Source organism: Strongylocentrotus purpuratus, unplaced genomic scaffold (genome assembly GCF_000002235.5).
Source record: "Strongylocentrotus purpuratus isolate Spur 01 unplaced genomic scaffold, Spur_5.0 spur5_scaffold_14, whole genome shotgun sequence".
In the NCBI taxonomy this organism is placed as follows: Eukaryota; Metazoa; Echinodermata; class Echinoidea; order Camarodonta; family Strongylocentrotidae; genus Strongylocentrotus; species Strongylocentrotus purpuratus.
In genome coordinates this window covers 28,380,175-28,403,662 of record NW_022145599.1, presented here as the reverse complement: position 1 = coordinate 28,403,662, position 23,488 = coordinate 28,380,175, and the positions used below count along the sequence as shown (strand labels likewise).

General features: G+C 34.6%; 1 protein-coding gene across 1 annotated transcript in view; it reads right to left on the bottom strand.

Annotated features, from left to right (window-relative positions):
• LOC105443260 (atrial natriuretic peptide-converting enzyme-like) overlaps positions 1–23,488 on the bottom strand; it is a 41,942-nt gene that overhangs the window by 10,758 nt on the left and 7,696 nt on the right. The window contains exons 7-13 of the mRNA XM_030984630.1: positions 20,403–20,677; positions 19,479–19,618; positions 18,809–18,965; positions 18,289–18,318; positions 16,557–16,595; positions 14,899–15,024; positions 13,883–14,008 (exon numbers count right to left, since the gene is read on the bottom strand). Of these exons, the coding sequence (XP_030840490.1) occupies positions 13,883–14,008; positions 14,899–15,024; positions 16,557–16,595; positions 18,289–18,318; positions 18,809–18,965; positions 19,479–19,618; positions 20,403–20,677 (893 nt within the window). The remainder of the gene's footprint in view (positions 1–13,882; positions 14,009–14,898; positions 15,025–16,556; positions 16,596–18,288; positions 18,319–18,808; positions 18,966–19,478; positions 19,619–20,402; positions 20,678–23,488) is intronic.

The following is a 23,488-nucleotide window of genomic DNA, read 5'->3' as shown; positions in this document are numbered from 1 at the left end:
CTCGGTCAATCTGATTACTTAAAAATGGGGAAAACGTGACACTTCATCTATTCACACGTTTACTATCATATTCATGCTTGCATTACTAAACAAATAAAAAATGACAAGTTTTACTGATAATGCGAGTCTGGTAACAAAACATAAATGCAACTCTGCACACGTGCACAGAGAAACAAAAATAATAGAAAAAGACCTCGCAAACCAGCAATCTTTGCAACAAGCATCATGATTTATGTATTACATTTCTATCCTCAAAACCACTCTTTAGTGAACTAGCTGCCGGTATACACAGCATAAAAGTGAAAAATATGAAGAAATCAGAATTATTTCATTCTAACCACTACTATACCAAATATTTTAGCATTTTCCATTTTTAAATTTTTTGTTTGTTCGTATTTTCCTACACTGGATGCGGTTCCTATAAGCTTCTGGCTCAGGTGTTCGAGGACCCCAATGAACGTTAATGTTAATTTTGTTTTCCTACTTTTGTTTTGAAAGGGATCCCTAAAATATGAGGACCCTTGTGTTATGACAATTTTGGAAGAGTGTACTAGGTGCCTGCATGGCCACCCCTCCTCGCCTACCCCCTCCCCCCCCCCCCCCCCAAAAAAAAAAAAAAAAAAAAAAAAAAAAAAATTGTAAGACCAAAATTGAGCTACAACGTACCAATTTGAGTATTTCCCCATCCGCTTACTATACATTGCTTGTATACAGTGGTTTCTTGAGATGAATTTGCAAGACATGCTGGTCTGATGTAATCAGTGTAATTGACTAGCGTAGAGAGTTGGATGAGTGCTATATCTGCATCATTGGTGAAAGAATCATAGTCGGGATGAATGAATATTTGACTGGGTGTAATGCTGAGGCGATATGGTGAAGTGCTTTCAATGTTGAGATTCCCAAAGACAACCTCATCCACAGTATAGCGGCTACCAGAAGAGCTATGGAGATGAAATATAATGTTCAAAGTTTATTTCAACACTTTCATCAAAACAACACATAACATACATGTTTTGAAACATCAAAATGTTCAATATCACAGTCATTATGTTAAAACAAATAGCGTAGAGATCATCAGAATGAAGAAAAACACTGAAACACACACCAAAAAAAAAAAAAAAATCAATTTTGAAAATGAGTCATTAATAGATAAGTAATAAACATTCTGGGAATGTAATAAAATGTTTAATATTCATAACTCTTTGTTAACTGCCATGTTACAAATCATTTCACTCACCTGTTACAAATAATTGTATTTCAATAGTCAGAATGTGAATTACATCCACTAATTGCTTCTAGGTTAGCCAAACATAAGCCATGTTAAGACAGGGGCTTGCTAGTTGGCATAATTAGTTAATCCCTGCAGCAGTAAATATCCCATAAATATTTAACTCACACCATTAGTTGTCCATACCCTCTTGCTCGGACCAACTTGCCACGATCAAGTTAACACGACCTTCCACTGACCCAGTCTTATAATCAGCGTAACTTCCGGAAGCCAGGGGCAGATCCAGGATTTTCCAAAAGGGGGGTGTGAAATGTACAGATTGTACGCGCAAAGTGCTAAAGCCTTTATGGTGTAAGGTCCGGGGCCCACTTGAGGGCCCCAGAAAATGTTGAACCTTAAAGAGAAGGTTGAGTTCTGGGAAGAGGTGAACAATAATTTGTGAGTGTTATCATTGTATTTTGCAAGTGTGGAAGAACATCAGAGAAAAAAATGTTCTCTGGAAGGCATGGATCTGCAAATGCCTTGATATTCTAAATATGGCATATAACATCATAAAAATTGTGACTGATTTTTATGCCACATGTTTGTGTAGTCCCAGATATACAGAGCTGGTAACTTTACCAAGACTGGACCAAATTTCTGATCATTTTGATACTCAGGGTGCCATGTGAGAGCATCCGCACGGTCAACTTACCCTACCCTCTAGTCGTGTTAGCACGTTACACGCGGCACACGAAACGTCGTGATCTTTCAGATCCCTTGCTGACTATACATTGCGAGACAAACGAATGTCACTAGCGATATTAATTTCAATGTTACTAAAGTTATCAAACGGAAACCAGATTTGTTATGACAGGACGGTCACACGACATCGTTTATCCCCTCCGACTTCGTCTGCGAGGGGATAAAAAAAGGTGCAGATGGTGCTTCATAATGAGAGTTGGTAGCTATTCTTAAACATTTCTTTTGAACTTTAAATAGTGAGTCTTATTCAGTTGCCCATATTTACCCAAAATAGCTCTAAACATGAACCGTACGCCAACCAAAATTGCCATCGTGGGAACACAGCTATTATATTTTGTCCTACCGAACAACACGAAACTCGCATTCCGACTTTTGAAATAAAATTTTTTGTACCAGGTGAATGAAATAATTTGTAATAATAACGAGGCACTTAACAAAAATTTGTGCATTAAATCTGATTCCATGATCAAAAACAGATATACATGCATATGCATAATGTGTACACACACACACACACACACACATATGTACATATATATGTATACTGTATATATATCAATCTGAAAAGTCATAGAGATTTATCAATAAAGTTGTGATAAGACATTCTTTGTCTATCAAGAATCAAGCATTTTGTCACAATCATTTCAAGAAAAGAGGTAAGAAAAAGAACATTCCAACTGTATGGGCAAGAGCGTATGGTATGTGTGTATATGTATATATATATATTTATATATAAACATACATTCATATACAAATATATATATATATATACACATATACATACACTGTTGCCCATAGAGTTGGAATAGTTTTTCTTTCCTCTTTTCATGAATGATTGTGACAAAAATGCTAATCACAACTTTGTTGATAAAAGAAGTTTATTTCCATTCTATTGGCAATGGTATCTACGGTATAAAGGATAAACATTTGATGTGTTTCGGAAGTGATAGTTCTGTATTATGAAGCAAAAGATAATAGACTGCCAAACTTTCTTCAATCCATACATGTATGTTGCTCATGAAATCAAAGTAAAACAATATCTCCATTTTGTAAAATTGTTTACCTGGTATATTACAATATTTTTGCTCTTTCTACATACTTTTCGAGCCGTAAATTAATGATACAGCAATTATGATTATTAAATCTAGGAGGGAACATCCAATCACCAGTTGTAATACTGTTTAGAGCCTCACAGTGATATGAAGACAATACATGTACTTCAAAAGGACAATTTATACTTTCTATATTCTAGAATATGTTATTAAGAAAATAATACCAAACCAATTATTGCATGAGCTTCTTATTCTATATAGAATATTCTTTTAAGAAAAGGGGCTATTGAAGTTGTCCACGACCAAATGTAGGATGGGAAATATGGTATTGCTGTGATTTTGCAGGAACCTGCCTTAGACCTCTACAGCAAACATTGAAAAATCATTATTGAATGAAATAGGAGTCATATATGTATTTTAAACATTTGAATGGGGATACAAAGGTCCTGGGTTTTAGGCCCAGCATGGTACTATGTCCTTCAGCGAGGCATTTTCTCTACATTGCTGCTCTTCATCCAAGTGTTAGATGGATACCCAGTGGGATGTGCTTAGATTAGCATGTGCAAGCCTGTAAAAGTTACCGACTGGAATGCTCCAAAGGGAGTAAAGAGTGTGCACTGTAAATCACAGAATCATAGCAGAATCCACTGACCAGGATAATAATGCTGTAAGCACTTTGGTTGGTTACCTTGTAACTGTGTTTTGAAAACAAGTGCAAAGGTCCAACTTACACACAGTGAGCTGCTGTCACTACCCATTCAGAAGAGATTAGAGTACCTCCGCAGAAACCAAATCCGTTATCTTTCAAATGTACCATCCAGGGAAATTCGCCTTCATTTGCATCCACGCCACCTACTATTTCGGCAAATTTCTGTCTATATGCTGGTCTTGTACCACAGATGTCAGTTTTGAACAGGTCTAACATAGAAACAAATTGTAAAGAAAGATATATGAATTTTTTATAGGGTCTATACCAGTATTAAGGGAGTCATGCAAAATAATTTACAAAACTTAAGAAACATTTATCTAATATCGAAAAGTACAATGGTTTAAAGTTGGTATTATGTATTTATATAAATCACCATAAAAAATAATACAATTTGATTAAAAGACAAAATTAGACAAAATGTGCATAAAAACTCAACTGTAATGTGCCAAATTAGTAAAAGGAAGACAGCAACATGCAATGAATAATGATGAACGATTAAATATGTATAATAGGAATGTATTTTATATGTTTGGAGACGGGATGGGTTGAAAGAGAGAAAAGTGGGAATTTCAGTATTAAGAAAGATAGATAGTGATGGGAGATAGTTTAATAGTGATGGGAGGAAACGAACAGGAAGAGAAAGAGACAAGGAAAGAGTGAGAACGAGAGAGGGAGAGACAAGGTGTGAATTAAAGAGCAGAATTCAACATTTCCTGATTTGGATTTGGCTTTCTATTACTGATGAAGTAATCATGCAATATCTATGACAAGCTAGGATACCAATTTGAAGTAACCGCTGGACCAGTTGGAGCGCTAGGGTCGTCACAGCATGATGAACATGAGTGCTACACAAGATGACACCATATTAAATTATCAAATTGTTCAATACATGCTTCTGCGATAATTGCTCTATGGTTATTGTCTATAAAACTAAAAGAGTTCCTGATTTCAAAACTATACCCAACACTATACTAATCATAGCCTCAACCCTGACCTAAAATCCCAATTTCAACCCTAACCCTACATCTTTCAAGAAATAACGCCCAGAGCAGTTGCTGCCGGCTATTGCGGCGTAACAAAATAGCCAGTGAATGCCGACGGGTGCTATGGTTTAGTTTTGTCTTAGTTTATTATCTGGTTTTTGTTATACAATTTTATCTGTTTATTGTACAGAGAACCCCACTTACAAGCTTAAGCTTCTCTCGGGTTCCCTAACCATTTTTACTTTGTATGTCCAACATGTTTTGTATATGTCCTTCGAACATTGTTTGTATTTCTGAATGTTGTTTTAAAAAAATGGTTGAACCAATAAATGAAATGAAATGTTGGATCATCCCTACCTCCTGTAGCTCCCTGGCAGTAACCATTAGGTGTTCTCCCTTCATCTGTAAAGTCTTTGCAGTTTACTGGCCAAGACATGTTTGAGTGCTGCTCAAAGAGTTCTCTACAGTGTGCTGTAATATTCACACAATCTGAGTAGCATGGGCGATTTGTAGGTCCTTGATGGATGCATTCAGGAAACAGCAAGTTGCATGCAAGGTCGATGGCTCTGGGATGACAACCTTGTAAACTGTGTATAATCTTCATTCAAAATAATAGTGGTAGGAATGTGATAAAAGATTTAAACATTTAAAGGGGAAGTCTACCCTGATATTAAGTTGGTTTGGTATAGAAGCAGAAAAATGAGAGAAACAGATCAGAAAGAGAGAGTTTGAGAAAAAGTCGATTAAAAATATTAAAGAATTTTTTTGAATTTTGAAGTTGCGATGTTGCGATAAATCAAACATGAATTGGCAGTTCTGTGATGTATCTTGAGACCTCCTGTCCAATTTGCTTGGCACAGAAAGTTTCATAAAGTTTCATTTTTTTTCTTAGTTATTGATGACGACATACATTTGTTTCTTACATGGGTTGCCATACAACATATGTGCAATAACTATATCTAGAGTGAATGTATGATTGACAATTTTCTTCAGGGAAAATATAATTTTTGAAAGTTTTTTAGTACAGGGCAAATGGAAGGAGAGCTCACAAGATACGTCACAGGGTTACCAATTTATGTTTGATTGATAGCAATTTCAAAAATTAAAAACTCTGTTATTTTTAATTGGTTTTTGCACAAACTTTCACTGACGTGTTTCTCTTAAAACCAACTTAATATCAGGGTGGACTTCCCTTTCAACCCAGGTTCATGGCACAGTGTAATTAAAAATACAAATATTTAATTGGCAATGTGTACAGCAAAAATACATGGACCCAAACAGCATAGAGAAGAAAACAAAACATTGCCTTTTCAATATAAATGCAGGATGGATGAAATGAAATGGGGTTTCCCAATGTAAAGGTACATGTACTACAACTCAATATTATAAGAAAGAGGTTCGACACAAACTGTGCAACTAGCATCACCGCAGTCCCTCATATTGCTACTGTTATATATTTTGTATGTTCAATGCAATCGTTTTGGCCTGTATAAAATTTAGTTCATCTCATAAAGCAACTTTTTTGTATGAAGGAAATCTATATGGACACTTTCAGCATGGACGTTATGATACAAGTTTCTCCTTTGTAATAATACTGATAACATCCTTCATAAATTTCTTTCTGAAAAAAAATTGCTTTACTACAGCACATTAGTTATCAAGTGTAAAGAAATATTTATGTGTAATCCAGAGAATGAAATAAGATATAAACACACTGGAGCTACTCACAAAATTGTAAGAAAGAACTGCCTGAGGAGAATTTGGAGAATACTGATTCGAGAAGTATGTTCTGTCATACGGTAATTGTCCACATTCACCTATATTCTCTAGAGGAACACAGGGTGCTGTTTGATAAACAGAAAATATCATATAATAAGAAGGGGAAAATTAACATGAACAGCTGTATGTGTATATTCATGTACATGTAGGTTCGTGTTTTACTAATTCAGTAAACCAAATCCCAAACCCCGAGTATGAAATTACGTTTTACAAAAGGAAAACCTAAATCTCAAGTTAAGATGAATCCCTTGTTGGTTTAAATTTGGGTAGAATACATGATAAAGAGTCTTACAGGTCTAACTAAGCAGAAAATAACCATTCATAGGTAGATCTGTCATATATTTTGGTCGTCTCTAAGAAATCATTCAAATGGTACACAATAGCACATTCCACTACATTACAGCATTCTACATAAATGGAAAATCACTTATATACCGGGTAGGTGAAATAGTCAACATTTTAACATGATTAAGATCGTAGTAGATTATTTTTCGATTTGAATAATATTAAGGGATTGGGTAACTTTGTCTCAGATTCTGAAACAAAATCCTGGATTTAGCTCATGCTGCAATGATAATTATAAATAGGTCAGTCAGGAACCCCATGACTTTTACAAGCCTGTCGCCTGTCTCATTATCAAGATATTTATGATTGGAAATCGGAATCAAATTTTGTGTTTGCCTAACGGTTTTCATAACACTACAGTCTATTGGGGAAAATGAGTGTGGTAAAACCGGTCACTCAAAGATTTTTACTCTTTTGAGGCACTTCATGATCATTTTGAAGTGCAATTTTTTTCAGGGCTTCATTATTACACCATATCACAGACACTGATAACACGTAGGACCATGCCTCTCAGATTTAACAATGTTACCCGATGCCTTAAAGGAAGGTAGTAGAGGTGTTGTGTTGTATTCTATTCTAAGCATAAAGACATCATCAAAAGTAAAATTGCAAAGGAATTCAATACAATTGTTGTGATCCATTGCCTTCAATAACATCTAACTGGTAGGTACATTAATAAGTATCATTAACTCAACACCTGGGCCCTGTTTTATAAATCTTGTTAACAATAACAAAAGCTAAATTTCTATGCCAATTTTGCTTTCTGCCAATCAAATGCCACGATTTCAGTAGCTTGTAACAGTTATTGTTACTTGTTAATGATAAAAAGTTTTATGAAACAGGGCCAAGGTGTTGAGACAGTTGAAAGCTTTCAGTTTTTATAATTTTAGATTATTTTAGATTTAGGTTTTGATATCGTCCGTTATAGTTATTTCTCGCCAATTGGAACGGATGATGCCCTTTCAAATTCACATGATTATACGAGTCAACTGAAGAATAATGTGTATGCTTACGACAATACTCCTCATCAGAAAAGTCACCACAATCATTGTAACCGTCACAAGTTAGAGAATTCAGAACGCAATTGTTGTTGATACATGTGAAAGAGTCATTGCCACACCCTGGTCAAAATGAAAATATAGAAACTCATAAACAAATCAATTACTGATAAAAATTGAATCAACCTAAATGCAGATGTAATATCTAATCGACTTGCCCTCAATCCAAAGTATTGAACGGCCCAACGGACATAAACAGTTAATGTTAAAAGACCACCCAAAACACTTCTTTGAATAAATGTGTGGCTAGAGTAATGAGATATATCCGATTTAGTACTTTTATCCACAAGCCTAGACAGATTTTCATGTCGAAATTACGAACTGAATGTAAAGTGAATGAGTGGGCAGACATTAGAACCTTTGTTTTTTGCAATGTCAAAATGACATTGTTCTTACACAAATTTTGACAAAACCTGTGGCACACTTTAAAGGTTCTATGTCCCATTTAATTTGCAGGTCAAAAAAAAAAAATCAAAAATGTTAGATTCCAACGGCATTTGAAAGACAATTCTTATTTAGAACTACCTTCAAAACGAAAGGGTTTGAAAATTGCTTTTTTACAAAAATAACGACCATTAGTTGTTGAATCCACATAAGTGATTGCAATCACCTAAGTAATAGTCTGATTTTCAGACCCTTGTACCGAATGGTCTTACGTTTGGTGCTGCACAAACATTCAATCAGTTTGATTTTGGTCATTACAAGTAGTGGGTTATTGATGTAGACAAATGTACCTATACAGCTCATTTTATGTATGTAATTATTACCAAAGAAAAAGAAGATGTCAGTCAGTCACTCAATAGTGTCTGACAGGGAAGTCTAGAAAGTAAATGGGTTTCCTCGCATAATTTGAATACTAGGACACTGCTAACATTTAAATTTCACAGATAGGACATTCATGACATATTCATAATTCCTGCAACGTTCTACATAATGTGATGTTGGCTGCAAAAGGGACATAGTATCTTTAATCTAGTTATATATATAAGAAATTAAATGACATCAAGCATAAGGGGAGCACAATATAACGGTAACAAATCTTGTTGATTTCAAGTGAAATATTAGGAGAGCAGACACAGGGTTCCCCTATATATTACACTAAAATATCATATCCTACATATTTTAGTTTAATTTTATGTTCTGCTGTATTTTAGCGCAATTCTGTGTTCTCTTGATTTGTTTGTCTATGTTCTGCTGCATTTCACCCTAATTTCTACTTCCTGCTGTAGTTCAGCATAATTCTAGGTTCTGCTGTTTTTAGCATAATTTTAGGTTCTGCTGTATTTTGGCATAATTCTACTTCATGCTGTATTTCAGCATAATTCTAGGTTCTGCTGTTTTTTAGCGTAATTCTAGGTTCTGCTGTATTTTGGCATAATTCTAGGTTCTGCTGTATTTAGCATCATTCTATTTTCTGCTGTATTTTTAAGCATCATTTTATGTTCCGCTGTATTTTAGCATCATTCTATTTTCTGCTGCATTTTAGCCTCATTCTATGTTTTGCTGTATATCAGCGTCATTCTACGTTTTGCTGTATTTCAGCGTAATTCTATGTTCTGCTGCATTTTAGCGTCATTCTATCCCTGTTCTGCTGTTTTTTAGCATTATGCTAGGTTCTGCTGTAATAGCAAAAAATATAATTGATGTTTGAGTCAATATTTCAACATTTTGTGTAGAATTTTTGTGTATGTAACTTAGCTCTATTAGAGAAAACAGACAAAACAAAACTGGTCAATGAATTATGGAGAAGAAGGTTTTTCTTGTAATTTCTTTCTTTTTTTTTTTTTTTGGGGGGGGGGGCAATTTTTGGAAAAAATGGCATAAATTATCATATTAAAGCAAACTTTCAAAATTATATGAAAAATTTCTGCGGATCTCATTCACCTCTGTAAAAGAAAAAAAAATCAAAGTTGGTCAATGAATGAAGGAGAAAATGTTTTTTGTGATTTTGAATCAATTTGCATGAATAAGCAAAATTAATACAAATTTCACAATTCTGTGTAGAAGTTTCCACTCCCCCTACCCATAAAGCAAACAGAATCAAAATCGGATGAGAAATTATGAAGAGGAAGCATTTAGAAATTGTGGATGGATGATGGACGCCAAATGCAATTGCATACTGTTTAGCTCATCGCACCAATGCGGGCTGGATGAGCTAAAACCAAAACCAAAACCAGATATGTGTACATACCTAAAGATCCAGCGATCACTGTTAGCTGCAGCTGGAATCCCTGATGCGTGATTGAAAAGTCACTGGTGAATCGCATCCAACTATTAGAACTGTACAATCTGTAGAACAAGACAAAATTGTAAAACACCTTTCATCATATCAATACATATTATCTGATTATTCACTATGTTCTGGATACACTGCTATTTCACACTTCATAACCAAATGCCATAGTATTATTAAAGGTTAGCTTTTTTACGAATAAAAAACAAACATTTCATAGTCATAGCAATCCTTTCAATTTTTGTTTGCACTTGCAAGAACACCCCTAAAACTCATCTAACTGTAGCTTGCCTGTAAACCATCCTGATTTGCATATTATTATAGTTAGTTGTTTCATAGAGCAGGTGTTACGTCCAAAACCACATCAGATGTCATTGGGAGAGACTACCCAAAGTATGATTTCATCGTTTCTTTCTTTTCTTTTCCAGTGTGAAGGAACCACCTGGCACCAACTCATAATCTGTCGTACAGGCAAAAATGGTTTTAAATATCTGAGACATGGCAGATAACATCAGAGTCTCAGAGGTTTTCAGTTTGTAGCACAGGAGAAAGTGAGTTGCTGTTGAGAGCAAGATCACCTACTTTCTTTAATAGAGAAATATCCTTATCACAATGACAAAATTGCATTAATCCAGAAACTGACATACAACAAAAACTAATGTACCGGTACTTTATATCAAAATTTGTTGGGATGAGACGTCACACCCACCATAACAGAACATTTCAGTTACATGAACACACACACATGCGCAAATTTAGAGACACATGTATAGGTGAAACACTATTTTGTTCATATGGCTTCTTCAAGTTAAAATGCAAGTACATGTGCATTAAAAATGCACAAATATAAATAATGTATACATTTACACAAACCTCAAAGAAGCTGGTATATCTTGTCCTGAGAAAGTTTTTGCCACCAAGTTCCCAGGCGTATGACCATTCCCTATGCTCAGATGGTCATAGCCACTCTCCAGATTAAATGCTATGAATGTGATGAGCACCGAGTAGTTTGATGGAGCCGTGATGTACCAAGTATAATAGGCGTTGTTTGGATACTCATTAGGATAGTTTGGTGATGAAATTGACCGCGTTTCTCCAACAGTCAGGTTAACCACTGAAACTTTAGTAGTGTAAAGAAATAAACCAAGTACAATAATTTGATGATAAATTTTGTCTGTTTAAATAAAAAAAGGACATGCAGATCATCAAATTGGTTCAAGTCATAGATTTAAATTCTTGAAAAAAAATCTATTTCATTTACTTTTATTTACTGCAATTGCACTTTGCCATAATGTCCAACATTATTTTTGCTCATATGATTGTATTGTGTTTTTTCCGGTGTATGGTAATCTTGACGTCAAATTCATTTGGGTATTACCATACAAATGGACATACTGAAAAACAGCCTTTGGGGTTGAAAGTGTGTTTTTACCGTGTCTAAATAAAATCAACAACAACCCTTAATGTAGCTTAATATAAGGTATGCACATTTAGGTTCAAAGAAGGTCAGATAAAATAGTTTTAAAATACAGGTAACACATGGGGTATTTGCACATAAAAATAGCACACACTTACATACATTTGCACACACATACTCTTTTCAACACTAAAATAAGAGTATGTAGAAAATTATTTTAAAACGTTTGTCTAAAGATATATGAAATAATTGAGTGCAGTGTTTAAAGACGTGTTTAGCAATGGAGTAGTTATCATGGTAATACCTGAAATCGTGTCATTGGTTGGACTAGCCGTAGTAGTACCTAGAAAAACAAAAGAATATTGCATTATTTGCTTAAACATAGGCATGTGTTTCATTTCACTTTTGCCTGTTAATCAGTATGAATAAAGAAATATACAATCACACATATATGCACACACATACTTTTCTCAACACTATTAATTAAGAGTATGTAGAAAATTATTTTTAAATATTTGTTTAAAGTTTAAGATATGAAATAATGAAGGATAGTTTGGTGATGAGATCAAACACATTTCTCTTAGAGTCAGGTGCACTGCTGAAAATTTAGTAGCGTAAAGAAGAAAACCCATGTACAATAATATGATGAATCTTGTCTGTTAAAATGATTAAAGGAAACCTCACCCCAAAAAATAACTTAAGTTATTCTGAGAGATTTATTGTATTCTTGCCCATTAATCTACATGATACCCCATCAAAGTGTATGTGAGAGGTATATAAAACAAGATATTCTTAGCATAATGTACAGTTTCTAAGGACAACATAGGCATCGCCATTTGCTCGATATCATAGGCCTACTATGCAAAGTCGTTTATCAAGCAAATGTATTCAAATCTATAGACGCTTCCTTCCCACGTGTGTGTGCAGTGATGAAGTATTTCATTCGCTTGCAATTATCTTTTGTGCTATAATTTTCTGAATGCAAATTGCATGAAAATAAGCTGATGTTTGCATACATGTATTTATGGTAATTTATGCAATTAAGGTCATAATATTTAACTTTTTACCCATAAATCATATATTCTTCATATTTAAACATTCATTTTGTTCACTCTACACCTGGGCCCTGTTTCATTAAAATTGTTATCAATTACAATAACTGTTATAAGCTACTGAAATCAACGCATTTGAAGTACGCGCAGAGGAATACAATATGAACATTTTATGTTACCAATAATATGAAATAATATGAATAATAAATAAATAAATGAATAATAATAATAATAATAATAAATAATTATATTACTGGATTTGTAAAGATATATATATTACGCTTTGTACTGATATGTGCGTTGAGTGTGTTTGAGTGCTGATAATATTATTATAGTTCACAATTTGGTGTTTATTCAATTATTGTTTTTATATTTTCCTGTTTTACGTGATTAACTTAATCATAATTTGTTCTTGAATCGATTGGGTGAGTGGTACATACGCGGTATTATTTTATTTTACTTTTAGGCTCTGTATAAGCTTGGCTTGTTAGAGCTCTTGTGAGTAGTGTGCCGCGGGGTTTCATATCCTTAAACTGCTGGCGAACAGAGCAACAAGACCAAGCTCTGTAATTGTTAGGTTTCTCCAATGGTAGGTTTGTCCAATAATGCCGAGTTTGTGCCACGGAACCTAGTCGGACATTTCGATTATATTTTTTTATGTCATACGTCTTTATCTTTTTTTAATTTTTTTTTTTTTATAGTTTAGTCTACCTTGCTGATACCTCCTCAAAATATATACGATAGACTATCATTAATTCTGCTGCATTACCATATAGCTTATTTAGAGGTTACTGCAGATCAATCACCTGTACTGTATCCAGACTATAGTTAAGTGTAGGAGAACAGTAAAAACAGTGGGGCCATTGAAGGAGCGTTCACGTCGCGGTCCGTCAGATGAAAATCTGCGAATCCTTCAACCACACTACTCAAGTTTCTTTTAGTAACTACCACTGGACGGGACTTGTGTAGTGACACGATAAGAAGAAGAAGAACGCATTTGATTGGCAAAGAGCAAATTTGTCGTAGAAATTGAACTTTTCTTATTGTTAATATTAAGGTTCATAAAGGAGGGCCCAGATGAAAGCTTTTAGTTTTGATAATTTTAGATAGTCATATACAAAGGTTTTGCTATAGTCCATTTTTTATTCGTATATTTCTAGCTGAACTGAAATGGATGATGCCATTTCAAAGTCACAAGATTGAACAAGTCAACTGAGCAAAAGAGTGATGCAACATTCAATTTACATAATAGTACTGTGATTTTAAACAATTTCAATCTTACCTGTGCAGTTCAATTCATCCTCTCTGTTAAAGCAATCATCAATACCATCGCAAACCCAGCTTGGATCAGGCACACATTCATAGTCAGATGCACACTCAAAGCAGGACGAGTTTGCTGGGGGGGTTGCTGGAATAAAGTGCACTTATACAGTTAATGCCAGTTGAACTAAAAGTCACTAGTGCATATGCATGCAAAAATATATAGTACATACATGTCGCGATGATTTACAATTGTTTTGGTAGTCAATATATAAAAACCAGACTTTTATAATTTTGCTGCATTCTATGTTGCAAACTTGAAAAAAGGACCTTGTGACCTGGAAAGGATGATGCCATTTCAAATTCACAAGATTGAACAAGTCAACTGAAGAAAAATGTGTATGCTTACGACAATACTCCTCATCAGAAAAGTCACAATCATTGAAACCGTCACAAGTTTGACAATTCAGAATGCAATTCTTGTTAGTACATGTGAAAGAGTCATTGCGACACCCTGGTCAACATGAAAATATAGAAATTCATGATAATATCATTAACTGATAAGTGCTTCATCATTGCCAAAATTTAATCAACCTAAATGCACAAGTAATATAATTTGGGGTTGGAACCAACCGGCCAAAGATATTTTGGTTGACCAGCTTCCTCTACCAGTAGATTAATCCCCCCCCCTCCCCCATTACAAATTGACTTGCCCTAAATCCAAAGTATTCAATGATCTTAAGGACTTGAACAGTTGTCAGCATGCAATTTGCATAAATAAGCTGTTGCTTTTGTGGGGTGAACTGTTAGCATGAATGAAATTAATTTGTCAACTGCTATATTTTAGTAATTTTACAACCTAAGAATGTTGCCATCTTTAACATAAGTGTGATGCAGCATTTAAACAAGAGAGTTGCAACATTCAAAATAAGTGAGCTGTAACCTTTTACATAACAGTGTTGCAACATTGAGCAAAAGAGTGATGCAACATTCAATTTACATAATAGTACTGTGATTTTAAACAATTTCTAATCTTACCTATGCAGTTCAATTCATCCTCTCTGTTATCGCAATCATCGATACCATCGCAAACCCAGCTTGGATCATACACACATTCATAGTTAGATGCACACTCGAAGCAGGACGAGTTTGCTGGGGGGGTTGCTGGAATAAAGTGCACTTATACAGTTAATGCCAGTTGAACTAAAAGTCACTAGTGCATATGCATATATAAACTACATAAATGTCGCAATGATTTACAATTGTTTTGGTAGTCAATATATAAAAACCCAGACTTTTAAAATTTTGCTGCATTCTATGTTGCAAACTTGAAAAAAGGACCTTGTGACCTGGAAAGGATGATGCCATTTCAAATTCACAAGATTGAACAAGTCAACTGAAGAAAAATGTGTATGCTTACGACAATACTCCTCATCAGAAAAGTCACCACGATCATTGAAACCGTCACAAGTTTGACAATTCAGAATGCAATTCTTGTTAGTACATGTGAAAGAGTCACTGCTACACCCTGGTAAACATGAAACTATAGAAATTCATGATCATATCATTTACTGACAGGTGCTTTATCATTGCCAAAATTTAATCAACCTAAATGCACAAGTAATATAATTTGGGGTTGGAACCAACTGGCTCAAGAAATTTTGGTTGACCAGCTTCCTCTACCAGTAGATTAATCCCCCACTCCCCCCCCCCATTACAAATTGACTTGCCCTAAATCAAAGGTATTTAATGATCTTCAGGACATGAACAGATGTCAGCACACAAATTGCATAAGCTGTTGCCCAAACCCTGAGTATGAAATTACGTTTTACAAAAGGAAAACCTAAATTTCAAGTTAAGATGAATCCCTTGTTGGTTTAAATTTGAGTAGGATACATGATAAAGAGTCTTACAGGTCTAACTAAGCAGAAAATAACCATTCATAGGTAGATCTGTCATACATTTTGGTCGTCTCTAAGAAATCATTCACATGGTACACAATAGCACATTCCACTACATTACAGCATTCTACATAAATGGAAAATCACTTATACCGGGTAGGTGAAATAGTCAACATTTTAACATGATTAAGATCGTAGTAGATTATTTTTCGATTTGAATAATATTAAGGGATTGGGTAACTTTGTCTCAGATTCTGAAACAAAATCCTGGATTTAGCTCATGGTGCAATGATAATTATATATAGGTCAGTCAGGAACCCCATGACTTTTACAAGCCGATCGCCTGTCTCATTATCAAGATATTTATGATTGGAAATCGGAATCAAATTTTGTGTTTGCCTAACGGTGTTCATATGTTTGTATTGTATTTTTCAGGTGTATGGTCATTTTGTCGTCAAATTCATTTGTGTAATACCATACAAACGAACATACTGAAAAACAGCTTTTGGGGCTGAAAGTGTGTTTTTCCTGTGTCTAAATGAAATCAACAACAACCCTTAATGTAGAGTATAATTATGCACATTTAGGCTTAAAGAAGGTACAATGTACATCACAGCAAGCTCAGATAAAATGGTTTTAAAATACAGGTGACTGCACTCACATACTCTCCTAAACACTAAATTAAGAGTATGTAGAAAATTATTTAAAAACAGTTGCCTAAAGTTTAAGATATGAAATCGTTGAGTGCAGTGTTTTAAGACATGTTTACCAATGGAGTAGTTATCATGGTAATACCTGAAATCATGTCATTGGTTAGACTGGCCGTAGTAGTACCTAGGAAAACAAAAGAATATTGCATTATTTGTTAAAACATAGGAATGTGTTTCATTTCACTTGTGACTGGTAATCAGTATGAATAAAGAAATTGAATGAAAGAAAATCCCATTTTTTTAGTAGTTTCTTGATACATTTCATTCTACAAGATCTAAATGCTCATCACATTTGAATGGTCGGATCGATGATCCATTTTCGCAATTTTCTTTTAGAAACTCATTTATTGGTAAATGGCTATGCTCACTCATGCATGAATGGTACAATTCCAAGTGCATATCATCTAAACAAGGATTACTATATATATTTATTTAGATATATAAATATAACTATACTTCCAATACTTATTAGAAAATCTTAATTAGAAATAGTGTCCACTTTCTTGTTATGCTGAGTGTAGTTTAAAATTGGAATTTCAATATATTTGTGCATGCGCTATCAGCAGTATCTTGTCTGTGCTCTCAGCTGTGCTGTGCTCCGACAGCTGCTGTACAGACGATTGATCCAGGATTATTTTCGTCAAGAACATAAGGTTAGGATTAGGGTTGAAATCATGTTTTAGTTTAGCTTTATGGCTAGGATTTTCGACAGCCGGTACTGTGTTTTATCAACCTGCAAGGACCTTATCTCCAAGACTTTGGCTGATGGGAACAAGTACGTCAGAGAGAATACCAAATATTTTTGTTAAATTTTTTTTGGTTAAAATTGTATTTTTTGTTAAAATTTGTATCCTGACATTTGATTAGTCCTAAATTAAAAAAAACAAATAGAATCGCTTTCAAGTCTACAAGATGTGTATTGCCAATCTCCAGTATCTGCTGTTAATGGCATAAATACTCTTGTGTTTAGTGGGTCCCCAATGCAATGCCCATGAATACATTGTACCCATGCAGACCTTTAATGGCACTTAGGGATTTGTCTCATTTTCTAGTGAAATTTAAAGCATGTTCACATATGCACTGTGCGCATTCAATATTTGTTTAGCTACACTGTCCAGCAGTCAGTTTCAAATTTTATGCCTGCAGTTTTGGCCAATCAGAGGCCTTGGATATTCATATGCAGTATATAAAAGAAAATATCAAGGGTAGTGATACTTTTTAGTTTTAATCAAGAATTCCATGAATCATAGTATTGCTAGAGTGCCTATATATGTCTACGCATACATATACGTGCAACTGATTCTTATGAAATAAAAAAAAAAAAAGTACAGAAATTTGTTTGAGTCTCTGTTATCATAAATAGATATAGACTCGGAGATATATGTGAAAAACAAGTAAAACATATCTGTAAAATTTTAGCAATTCTATTCACCAGCCTCGATATGGTAAATTTCCACTCAAGAATCATATCCCAAAGCGACATGTAAATTGAATGAGTGTGCAGACGTGGGAACATAAAGAATGTAATGAATACATGTAGAATCACATTAAGCATCAAAGGAATTTTAATAAAAAATTGGCAAATTTTAAGTCAAATATTAGGTGCCCAATCATTACGTATGCGACACAAGAGGAAATACCAGGGACTAGCCTATATACCAATTCCCACCACACTGCACCAGCCTGCAATCTAATTAATAACTTGAATTTAAAGAGATAATAAAGGAGTTGGAGAAAGTGGAAAGACGTTTATATTTGTTTGCATTATATGGTTTTAAATGTATTAATTGATAAAAGTGCTGAAACTACAACAATACCTAATGTTGGTGGAACACTGCCTGCGTAATCTGCAATAAAAAGAAATTATTTATTGTTCAAATGAGATAATAGACAGATCACTTGAAATCATTTATGTAAAAATTTGGAATTTCATATATCCTTGGTTTTCTCTTCGCTCTGCATTACACATTTTGTGAAGTTATATATTGTTAATAATAAGGAAGAATCTATTCTGCACTAAAATCAAACAAATTTAAGTCATAGAGGGGGCACAAAACTTATCCTCTACATAAATTCACCTAAACATGTCTCTAAGTTAGATTTACCAATTGTAAAAATTGTGTCTCCATGATTAATTTTCATATAACAATTGGGTTTCTATACATATATTGTTGCTTAATTAAACCAATGTTGCTTCATTGGTGTTTTTTTAAAGAGCAGATTAGAGCTTTCTCTTTACAGAATATATTTCTGAGATACATTCATTAAAAAAAAATGCTTGTGTTGTCATATGTTAAATTTCTTTCAATACCAAGATATTTATGAACTTAAACATACTTTTCACAACTCCTAGAATGAAAGGCAACAGCTCAGAGACTCTCGCGTACACTCCTGGACTTCCTGGTTCCGCACATCCATATCCCCAACTGGTTACACCGACCAGGTGCCATCTACCATCTGGACCTTCACATGCTAAAGGACCACCACTATCACCCTTCAAAATATAATATTATACTATTATTTCATGCTCTGGCATTCAATATTCATGCAATATAATATTTTCACTGACAAATTAACAATTGCACAAGTGATGTTATATTTCACTGGGGCCACAGGCATGAGCCTGGGAAATTCTGCATTTGGGGGGGGGGGGGGGGTATTATATATTGAGCGATGCAATGCATGCATTATTTGTTATACAAAATTTGGGGTATTTGCGATCTCATATCTGGAGTCAGGCGATTATATTCAGGTTGCCCTTGAATTACATGTTCACAGCTAAGATAATGCAATGAATGGATACATGCAGGGGAGAGGTGCAGAGTCTAATTCAATTTAGTACACATATTGTGCATGTAAGGTTCACGCTCATGCACATATAACAAAATGTTGAGAGTCAGCTAGTTGATATCTTCCAAGCCAATAGTATGCTCTCTAACAAATACCCTATTTTATCTAAATAATGAATTAATATTCAACTATCAAATGTAGAAGAGGAAAAACTAACGTCACAGGTATCTATATCTCCTCTTTCATATCCTGCGCATATCATGTTGTCTGTAAAGCTTTCAATCCCAAGTAGACTTCCACAGGTGATTCTGCTAATCAAACCCACGACTGCCTTCTGCAAGTGGTCTGGATATCCATCTACAGAATATGATATGAAAAAATTCACCATTTTAACTTCTTGAATGCCAGATGTGATACTGTCCAATGGGATTTGTGATAGAATTTGTGCAAAACTGCAGCCATAATGCAATAAGAATTAGTCAGGTTGATAGAAAACTCGGTCAATCTGATTACTTAAAAATGGGGAAAACGTGACACTTCATCTATTTACATGTTTACTATCATATTCATGCTTGCATTACTAAACAAATAAAAAATGACAAGTTTGACTGATAATGCGAGTCTGGTAACAAAACATAAATGCAACTCTGCACACGTGCACAGAGAAACAAAAATAATAGAAAAAGACCTCGCAAACCAGCAATCTTTGCAACAAGCATCATGATTTATGTATTACATTTCTATCCTCAAAACCACTCTTTAGTGAACTAGCTGCCGGTATACACAGCATAAAAGTGAAAAATATGAAGAAATCAGAATTATTTCATCATTCTAACCACTACTATACCAAATATTTTAGCATTTTCCATTTTTAAATTTTTTGTTTGTTCGTATTTTCCTACACTGGATACGGTTCCTATAAGCTTCTGGCTCAGGTGTTCGAGGACCCCAATGAACGTTAATGTTAATTTTGTTTTCCTACTTTTGTTTTGAAAGGGATCCCTAAAATATGAGGACCCTTGTGTTATGACAATTTTGGAAGAGTGTACTAGGTGCCTGCATGGCCACCCCTCCTCGCCTACCCCCTCCCCCCCAAAAAAAAATAAATAAATTGTAAGACCAAAATTGAGCTACAACATACCAATTTGAGTATTTCCCCATCCGCTTACTATACATTGCTTGTATACAGTGGTTTCTTGAGATGAATTTGCAAGACATGCTGGTCTGATGTAATCAGTGTAATTGACTAGCGTAGAGAGTTGGATGAGTGCTATATCTGCATCATTGGTGAAAGAATCATAGTCGGGATGAATGAATATTTGACTGGGTGTAATGCTGAGGCGATATGGTGAAGTGCTTTCAATGTTGAGATTCCCAAAGACAACCTCATCCACAGTATAGCGGCTACCAGAAGAGCTATGGAGATGAAAAATAATGTTCAAAGTTTATTTCAACACTTTCATCAAAACAACACATAACATTCATGTTTTGAAACATCAAAATGTTCAATATCACAGTCATTATGTTAAAACAAATAGCGTAGAGATCATCAGAGTGAAGAAAAACACTGAAACACACACCAAAAAAAAAATCAATATTGAAAATGAGTCATTAATAGATAAGTAATAAACATTCTGGGAATGTAATAAAATGTTTAATATTCATAACTCTTTGTTAACTGCCATGTTACAAATCATTTTACTCACCTGTTACAAATAATTGTATTTCAATAGTCAGAATGTGAATTACATCCACTAATTGCTTCTAGGTTAGCCAAACATAAGCCATGTTAAGACAGGGGCTTGCTAGTTGGCATAAGTTAATCCCTGCAGCAGTAAATATCCCATAAATATTTAACTCACACCATTAGTTGTCCATACCCTCTTGCTCGGACCAACTTGCCACGATCAAGTTAACACGACCTTCCACTGACCCAGTCTTATAATCAGCGTAACTTCCGGAAGCCAGGGGCAGATCCAGGATTTTCCAAAAGGGGGGTGTGAAATGTACAGATTGTACGCGCAAAGTGCTAAAGCCTTTATGGTGTAAGGTCCGGGGCCCACTTGAGGGCCCCAGAAAATGTTGAACCTTAAAGAGAAGGTTGAGTTCTGGGAAGAGGTGAACAATAATTTGTGAGTGTTATCATTGTATTTTGCAAGTGTGGAAGAACATCAGAGAAAAAAATGTTCTCTGGAAGGCATGGATCTGCAAATGCCTTGATATTCTAAATATGGCATATAACATCATAAAAATTGTGACTGATTTTTATGCCACATGTGTGTGTAGTCCCATATATACAGAGCTGGTAACTTTACCAAGACTGGACCAAATTTCTTATCATTTTGATACTCAGGGTGCCATGTGAGAGCATCCGCACGGTCAACTTACCCTACCCTCTAGTCGTGTTAGCACGTTACACGCGGCACACGAAACGTCGTGATCTTTCAGATCCCTTGCTGACTATACATTGCGAGACAAACGAATGTCACTAGCGATATTAATTTCAATGTTACTAAAGTTATCGAACGGAAACCAGATTTGTTATGACAGGACGGTCACACGACATCGTTTATCCCCTCCGACTTCGTCTGCGAGGGGATAAAAAAAGGTGCAGATGGTGCTACATAATGAGAGTTGGTAGCTATTCTTAAACATTTCTTTTGAACTTTAAATAGTGAGTCTTATTCAGTTGCCCATATTTACCCAAAATAGCTCTAAACATGAACCGTACGCCAACCAAAATTGCCATCGTGGGAACACAGCTATTATATGTTGTCCTACCGAACAACACGAAACTCGCATTCCGACTTTTGAAATAAAATTTTTTGTACCAGGTGAATGAAATAATTTGTAATAATAACGAGGCACTTAACAAAAATTTGTGCATTAAATCTGATTCCATGATCAAAAACATATATACATGCATATGCATAATGTGTACACACACACACACACACATATGAACATATATATGTATACTGTATATATATCAATCTGAAAAGTCATAGAGATTTATCAATAAAGTTGTGATAAGACATTCTTTGTCTATCAAGAATCAAGCATTTTGTCACAATCATTTCAAGAAAAGAGGTAAGAAAAAGAACATTCCAACTGTATGGGCAAGAGCGTATGTAAATATGTATATGTGTGTATATGTATATATATATATATTTATATATAAACATACATTCATATACAAATATATATATATATATATACACATATACATACACTGTTGCCCATAGAGTTGGAATAGTTTTTCTTACCTCTTTTCATGAATGATTGTGACAAAAATGCTAATCACAACTTTGTTGATAAAAGAAGTTTATTTCCATTCTATTGGCAATGGTATCTACGGTATAAAGGATAAACATTTGATGTGTTTCGGAAGTGATAGTTCTGTATTATGAAGCAAAAGATAATAGACTGCCAAACTTTCTTCAATCCATACATGTATGTTGCTCATGAAATCAAAGTAAAACAATATCTCCATTTTGTAAAATTGTTTACCTGGTATATTACAATATTTTTGCTCTTTCTACATACTTTTCGAGCCGTAAATTAATGATACAGCAATTATGATTATTAAATCTAGGAGGGGACATCCAATCACCAGTTGTAATACTGTTTAGAGCCTCACAGTGATATGAAGACAATACATGTACTTCAAAAGGACAATTAATACTTTCTATATTCTAGAATATGTTATTAAGGAAATAATACCAAACCAATTATTGCATGAGCTTCTTATTCTATATAGAATATTCCTTTAAGAAAAGGGGCTATTGAAGTTGTCCACGACCAAATGTAGGATGGGAAATATAGTATTGCTGTGATTTTGCAGGAACCTGCCTTAGACCTCTACAGCAAACATTGAAAAATCATTATTGAATGAAATAGGAGTCATATATGTATTTTAAACATTTGAATGGGGATACAAAGGTCCTGGGTTTTAGGCCCAGCATGGTACTATGTCCTTCAGCGAGGCATTTTCTCTACATTGCTGCTCTTCATCCAAGTGTTAGATGGATACCCAGTGGGATGTGCTTAGATTAGCATGTGCAAGCCTGTAAAAGTTACCGACTGGAATGCTCCAAAGGGAGTAAAGAGTGTGCACTGTAAACTGCAGAATCATAGCAGAATCCACTGACCAGGATAATAATGCTTTAAGCACTTTGGTTGGTTACCTTGTAACTGGTACGGTGTGTTTTGAAAACAAGTGCAAAG